Here is an 8,083-nt window from a genome sequence, read left to right on the forward strand (position 1 = left end):
CGATTGTGTGTGCCTGTCCTGCATCTATTGTGAATCCCAAGCGCTGTTTCCGATATGCAGTAGAAGGAAGTTTCTGTCCTCTTTGGAGAGGATGCACCGGTCGTCCCTAATCATCCTAAATGAGTCGTGAATAGGCCGAAGTATACGTAGCAGAGCGGAGAATGAAGTCGGGACCGCCAATAAAGGGTTCCGAGACAGTCTGTGTGGCAGTACGTCGTTCTACGTCTCTCACACGGCTCATTGCGGTCTGTATGAGTGCGGATTCTAGGACGGAAGACAAGAAGAGTTTCAAGTTTCCAACTTCAAAAGCAGCTAGTAGTTTTATAGTAACACATTTTTAAATAAACTGTTCCACAATTTTTAAACAGGAAAATGACTTATTTCTGTCGTGTTTAGTATGCTAAATTCCCAGGTGACAAAAAATCTGTATCACTCACCATTTCCTACAATTAACTGTCGATATTTAAAAACTCCAGGCGAAAAGATATACACTCCAGGGTGAATTCAAGGCATCTGTTTGCAGCTGTGTTGCGAAATCTGACCGTGAAACGATCCTCGCATCTCTATTCTTTTCATGTCACTTTTGGCCATTTTGCTCCGAGGTTGCCGAACGATTTACATACAAAATGTGCTAGGTGCTGTCGCGCCGCTACAGCTCAAATTCGGTATACTAAAGACGGCAACGTCGTGCTGCGCCGTTGTGCAGTAGTACATTCGAGGTGTGGCTAGAAAAAAACCGGACTAGTACTGGTGAAACAATAAAACGAATGCAATAAGGCTGAAAGTCGCGTGGCCTGTCACGTGACTCTCGCTCCGCCTACTGCTCGAGTTTCATCTGCCTCCTGCACTCAGTCTGCCCGTGGCGTCTGTTTTAAGTAGTTGACGTTGAGTGTACAGAAAGAACAGCGTGTTAACATCAAATTTTGTTTCAAACTAGGAAAATCTGCAAGTGAAACGTTTGTAACGTTACAACAAGTGTACGGCGATGATTGTTTATCGCGAACACAAGTGTTTGAGTGGTTTAAACGATTTAAAGATGGCCGCGAAGACACCAGTGATGACACTCGCACTGGCAGACCATTGTCAGCAAAAACTGATGCAAACATTGAAAAAATCGGTAAACTTGTTCGACAAGATCGCCGTTTAACAATCAGAGCAGTGTCTGAGTTAACAGGAGTTGACAAGGAAAGTGTTAGGCAGATTCTTCATGAAAGTTTCAACATGAACAAAGTGTGTTCAAAAATGGTTCCAAAGTGTCTCACAATTGAACAGAAGGAACGCCGAAGAATGATTTGTTCTGACATCCTGGAAAACATTGAAAGTGATCCCACCTTCTTACAAAAAGTTATTACTTGCGATGAATCGTGGTTTTTTACTTACGATCCCGAAACTAAACGCCAATCGATGCATTGGAAAACTCCTGGTTCTCCACGACAAAAAAAAGCACGAATGTCAAAATCGAAATTCAAGGCAATGATGATTGTTTTTTTTTGACATCAAAGGGATCGTGCACATTGGTTGGGTACCAGAGGGACAAACAGTGAATCAGCATTACTACATTAGCGTCCTGGCTACCCTACGTGAGCGAGTACGGAGAAAACGGAACGATTTGTGGAGAAAAATGTCATGGATCCTTCACCAAGACAATGCCCCAGCTCCCAGTGCGTTGTCAGTGAAGACGTTTTTGGCAAAACACAACATTCCCATCTTAGATCATCCACCCTACTCACCTGATTTGGCCCCCTGTGACTTTTTTCTTTTCCCTAAAGTCAAGTCAGCTTTGAAAGGAACTAGATTTGAGACTGTTAAAGCAGTAAAAGAAAAAGCGACGGAAGTAATGTATGGACTTACCGAAAATGATCTGTAGCATTGCTATGAACAGTGGAAAATTCGTATGGAGCGGTGTAGAGACCGAGGAGGAGAGTACATTGAAGGAGATAACATGAAATTGTAAATAATTGTAAATAAATGTTTTTTCCAGCATCAGTCCGGTTTTTTTCTAGCCGCACCTCGTACAGTTCCACTCAGTGCGCTCTCAACCTTAGAAGGGACTCAACAGCGAAGTCTTTTACGTAGCACTGTAATAGTCGAAATGCGACTTTCCCTCAATTTTATATACACTCATGTTCACGAAAAGACAGAACACCTTGAATGACTAGAGGTATTACGTTTATATTCACATGACACGTACATTAGTGCGTCATGTTGCTTAGTAGGCTCAGGGTCTCCATGGGCCCTGATAACTTGTTCCATGCGTTATGGCATCGTCGCGTATAATGTGCGAACGGTGTCCCGTGGTGTAGCCGTCCATGCTGCATTCACCTGGTTCCAAATTTCATTTCTGGTGGTTGGCATTGGGTCAAAGCGGTACATCTGTCGTTTCACCATACCGCACATATATGCGACTGATGGTAATCAGGTAATATGACGGGCCAGGGCAAAAGGCTGATGTTCTATGACGTCAAGAACGCACGTGTTCGTGCAGCAATATATGGTCGTGCATTGTCTTGCTGAAAAATGGCGTCTGGGATGTTGTGCAGAAAGGATTTGGCTAAGGGGTGGAGGATCTCATTCACAGAACCTGGATCCACCCGAAAACACTGTCTGATATCATTCCCGTCCTTAGTGACGTTGTTCCGTACGGCAGTGCCGTCTCATATGTTTTTGCACATTCGTCAAAGGTAGGAAGAGAAGTGGGCGACACTCGCGTAACCCATGCTGTAATATACGGGGATGGACTGTCACCCCTCATAGTATACGATGTGTCACACTGTTCCTCCAGAGCCGAGGAGGAGGCAGATCTGTACTTCAGTGCCATTAGGATGATGTGCCGATCTTCATGGAGTGCGGTCTCGGTGATGCGATGTGACTCATCTCGTCGTGTTTTAAGGCCTTCCGTGAACCATTCGACACACACCCGTTGCACTGCCGAAAAACATGAGCAGCAATTTCTTGGATGGAAGCATCATATTTTCTAGTGCCAAAAATGCGCCCTCTTTCAAACTCACTGATTTGACGGTACTGTTCGTGGATATGTTTGCGAGGCATCCATCACGTCTGCTCAACTCACACAGATCCATTACCTTCGGTTTATGGCGACAACGAGAACCGCAGTCACATTTTACCAGGAGGTGGTGTTGCGCCACGATATCGGTGTTGACCTTGGACCCGCTTGCCAACATGGTTCAAGTGCTAATCATTTCTACAGAACATTATAATGTACATGTCCTGTGACAAAAGCGTCCTGTGTGAAGTACTCCAAGGTGCTCTGTCTTTTCTGGAGTGTATTATTCTGATCCGTATTAAATACACATATTAAAAAAGTTTTCCATCAAAGCCGTTCCCAGAACTCCTGAAGATAAGTATCGACTGTGGATATTGTATCACAGACACAGTCCCTTTGGCTGTTCAGAGATGTCACTAAACCCACCCAAAGATGTAAACAACCATGCATCAGCGGGAGGAGTCCAACAGCCAATCAGTTGCAGTCGTTCCACCAGGAAGGAGGTACACGGCTCGTGTTTTCTGTAGTTCAACCTACCCTAGACGGACAATACCGCGTTTCGATCGCGTCCACATTGTTACTTTGTGCCAGGAAGGGCTCTCAAAAAGGGAAGTGCCCAGAGGTCTCGCAGTGAACCAATGCGATGTTATTCGGACATGGAGGAGACACAGAGAGACAGAAACTGTCGATGACATGCCTCGCTCACGCCGCTCAGGGCTAGTACTGCAGTGGATGACCGCTACCTACGGATTATAGCTCGCAGGAAACCTGACAGCAACGCCACCATGTTGAATACTGCTTTTCGTGCAGCCACAGGAGGTCGTGTTGCGACTCAAACTGTGCGTAATAGGCTGCATGATGCGCAACTTCACTGCCAACGTCCATGGCGAGGACCATCTTTGCAACCACGCCATCATGCGGATGGGTTCAACAACATGCCGAATGGACCGCTCAGGATTGGCATCACGTTCTCTTCACTGATTAGTGTCGCATCTGCCTTCAACCAAACAATCGTCAGAGACGTGTTTGGAGGCCAGCCTTGATTATACCTAGCGTTCCAAATGATTCCGTTTTTCCTCTTTCTTGACATACAATGTGTGAAATAATACCAAATCCTGGTAAAATTAAAAGTTAAACTTCTAGGTGCTGAACGCCTTAGACACACTGTCCAGCGTGTGCAGCAAGGTGGAGGTTCCCTGGTGCTTTGGGATGGCATTATGTGGGACCGACGTACGCCGCTGGTAGTCGTGAAAGGCGCCGTAACGGCTGTATGATACGTGAATGCCATCCTCCGACCGATAGTGCAACCATATCGGCAGCATGGTGCCGAGGCATTTGTCTTCATGGATGACAATTCGCGCCCCCATCGTACACATCTTGTGAATGACGTCCTTCAGGATAACGACATCGCTCGACTAGAATGGCCAGCACGTTCTCCAGACATAAACCTTATCAAACATGCCTGGGATAGATTGAAAATGGCTGTTTATGGACGACGTGACCCACCAACCACTCTGAGGGATCTATGTCGAATCGCCGTTGAGGAGTGGGATAATCTGGACTAACAGTGCCTTGATGAACTTGTGGATAGTATGCCCCGACGAATACAGGCATGCATCAATGTAAAAGGAGGTGCTACTGAGTATTAGAGGTACCGGTGTCTACACCAATCTGGACTACCACCTCTGAGGGTATGGTGTTCATGAGCAATAGAAAAGGCTGAAATGATGTTTATGTTGATCTTTATTCCAGTTTTCAGTACAGGTTCTGGAACTCTCGGACCCGAGGTGATACAAAACATTTTTTGCTGTGTGTGTTTTTAAAAGCTGACATAGCTGTTATATTAGACAGTGATTGCTATTTTCGTAGTTGAAACAGAAATACACTACTCGCCATTAAAACTGTTACACCAAGAAGAAATGCAGATGATAAACGGGTATTCATTTGACAAATATATTATACTAGAACTGACATGTGATTACATTTTCACGCAGTTTAGGTGTATAGATCCTGAGAAATCAGTACCCAGAACAACCACCTTGATACGCCTGGGCATTGACTAAAACGGAGCTTGGATGGCGTGTTCAGGTACAGCTGCCCATGCAGCTTCAACAGGATATCACAGTTCATCAAGAGTAGTGACTGGCGTATTGTGACGAGCCAGTTGCTCGGCCACCATTGACCAGACGTTTTCAGTTGGTGAGAGATCTGGAGATTGTGCTGGCCAGGGCAGCAGTCGAACATTTTCTGCATGCAGAAAGGCCAGTAAAGGACCTGCAACATGCGGTCGTGCATATTCCAGCTGAAATGTAGGGTTTCGCAGGGATCGAATGAAGGGTAGAGCCACGGGTCGTAACACATCTGAAATGTAACGTCCACTGTTCAAAGTGCCGTCAAAGCGAACAAGAGGTGACCGAGACGTGTAACGAATGGCACCCCATACCATCACGCCGGGTGATACACCAGTATAGCGATGACGAAAACACGCTTCCAATGTGCGTTCACCGCGATGTCGCCAAACACGGATGCGACCATCACGGTGCTGTAAAGAGAATTTGGATTCGTCCGAAAAAATGACGTTTTGCCATTCGTGCAGCCAGGTTCGTCGTTGACTACACCATCGCAGGCGCTCCTGTCTGTGATGCAGCATCAAGGGTACCCGCAGCCATGGTCTGCGAGCTGATAGTCCATGCTGCTGCAAACGTCGTCGAACTGTTCGTGCAGATTTTTGTTGTCTTGCAAACGTCCCCATCTGTTGACTCAGGGATCGAGACGTGGCTGCACGATTCTTTACAGCCATGTGGATAAGATGCCTGTCATCTCAACTGCTATTGATACGAGGCCATTGGGCTTCAGCACGGCGTTCCGTATTACCCTCTTGAACCCACCGATTCGATATTCTGCTAACAGTCATTGGATCTCGACCAACGCGAGCAGCAATGTCGCGATACGATAAACCGCAACCGCGATAGGCTACAATCCGACCTTTATCAAAGTCGGAAGCGTGATGGTATGCATTTCTCCTCCTTACAAGGCATCACAACAACGTTTCACCAGGCAACGCCGTTCAACCGCTGTTTGTGTATGAAAAATCGCTTGGAAACTTTCCTCATGTCGGCACGTTATAGGTGCCAACCTTGTGTGAATGCTCTGCAAAGGTAATCATTTGCATATCGCAGCATCTTCTTCCTTGCGGTTAAATTTCGCGTCTGTAGCACGTCATCTTCGTGGTGTAGCAATTTTAATGGCCAGTAGTTGAGGTAATTATTGCTATTTTCGTAGTTAAAATAGAAATACTTTCCGTGCTATGAAAACATTAAATAGTTCGATTACACGCGACTGGGGCACTTAAAATTTTAGACGAATCTCTTACACGTGGAATTGGCGGGTTCGATTTCAAAGCGTCAACTTGCAATTCAGACCACGGCGCCTCTTTTCCACGTCAGTGTATACGACCGCTGACGTCACGTCAGACGCGTCCCATATGCGCGCTGTGTATGGTGGGACTGTGCGGCTCCTCGCAGCTACGCCAGTCGCTCTGTCTGGTCGGCAGGGTGTCGACGCGCTTTCGTGTCTTTCTCGCCGGCACTTCCGGCTGGCCGCGGTAGCTCTTCCACCAGCAGACGGTCACAGTATCGACAATGCCGGCGGCGCTGGCAGCCGCCCAGGCCGGGACCGGAGGAACGACTGGAGCGTGTGACTGGGGGGGGGGGGGGGGGAGGGAGGGAGATGGGGGCGGAGAGCCTGTGCCAGTGGAGCGCCGCCAGGTGACGCGTCCCCGTCCTCTTGCCGCCGCCGGAGGTGTATAACGATCCGACGTCCGGAGGCTCCTCCGTCATTAGGCGGAGGAAAGGCAGTCTCTGTGCGGTGCTAAGCTCCACTTCCTGCCCGCCGAAGGAATGAATGTTAGATTTAACGTCCCGTCGATGGCGAGGTCATTAGGGATGGAGCACGAGTTCTGACTGTGGAAAGGATGGCAAAGGAAATCGACACGCCCTTTCAAAGGAACTGTACCGTAAAATAACTTCTTAAACGGAGTTGTGTACCGTAAGACATCTGTAACTACTGCATTACGACATCCAGAAAAGGAAATGGAATAAATGCTATGTGAATTCAACACGTAACACAAATGTACACTCTACGACAAGAAAAATCTCACGAAGGAATTATCCGAATTGGACGGAAATCGGTAGATATACATGTACAGACAGTTGATTACAATTTCAGAAAAACTGGAAGATTTATTCAAGTGAAAGAACTTTACAAATTGAGCTGACTGAGCCGGTGGGTTTCAGGCGCCAGGCGATATCGATTCTTACTTCCATCTCTGATCGTTGTTCCTGTGTCTCGTTCTCTTTGCGTCTTAGAGCCAGGCTATTTATGGTGGCGCGTGTGCGCAGGTCGAGGAGAGTGGGTCCGCGCATGAGCCGAGTCAGTCTGTGACGAGACGGGCTTTCGATGTTGTCGTTGTGTGGAGTTGGCGACACCGTGTCACGTGGCACGGCCGTATACCGTGAAGACCAGTTGAGTTGGAGCAACGAAAAAGCATGGACCGCTGCCGGAAAGTATTAAAGTTGTATTGACACGGTTGGCCAGTGGCGACCAGGATTTGCTAATACCTCGAGAGCTATGTGGATAGATGGCGTGTGAATTTGACATGAAGAAGTAAAAATCAATCGCCAAGCTTTCGTGGTGGGTTTCTCCTTGACTATATAGTGAATATTATTGTGTACTTAAGGACTGTTGACTGTTGCAGGTGCTCGTGCTAGTGGCCAGCAAAACATTCACCGCAGTTGTGGCGAGGCGAGTTATGTTCTGGAACGACCATGAAATTATGTTACTAAAGTGGCTAGAAATAGCGCCTCGCATTTGTAAGTTTGGGTGTGCTTAGTGGCGCGCTGAAGCTACCTGGTTCACTCGAACGTCGTTTTTTAATTTAGTTATAGATTTAGAATTTTCTGATTTTACGAATTAGTGGTAGATATTGTTTCTTAATAATTTCTTGTGTGTATGGAAGGCAAGTGGCCATGATAAATATAGGTCACATTGTGTTTTATGGCCGGATAGAGGCCGTGTGTA

At 46.9% G+C, this 8,083-nt stretch overlaps 1 protein-coding gene across 1 annotated transcript in view; it reads right to left on the minus strand.

Annotated features, from left to right (window-relative positions):
- LOC124798756 overlaps positions 1 to 7,428 on the minus strand; it is a 144,100-nt gene extending 136,672 nt beyond the window's left edge. Inside the window, exon 1 of the mRNA XM_047262284.1 lies at positions 7,324 to 7,428. Within this exon, the coding sequence (XP_047118240.1) occupies positions 7,324 to 7,428 (105 nt within the window). The remainder of the gene's footprint in view (positions 1 to 7,323) is intronic.
- Between the last annotated feature and the right edge of the window lie 655 nt (positions 7,429 to 8,083).

The sequence above is a fragment of the Schistocerca piceifrons genome, chromosome 5, assembly GCF_021461385.2.
Source record: "Schistocerca piceifrons isolate TAMUIC-IGC-003096 chromosome 5, iqSchPice1.1, whole genome shotgun sequence".
Classification (NCBI taxonomy): domain Eukaryota; kingdom Metazoa; phylum Arthropoda; class Insecta; order Orthoptera; family Acrididae; genus Schistocerca; species Schistocerca piceifrons.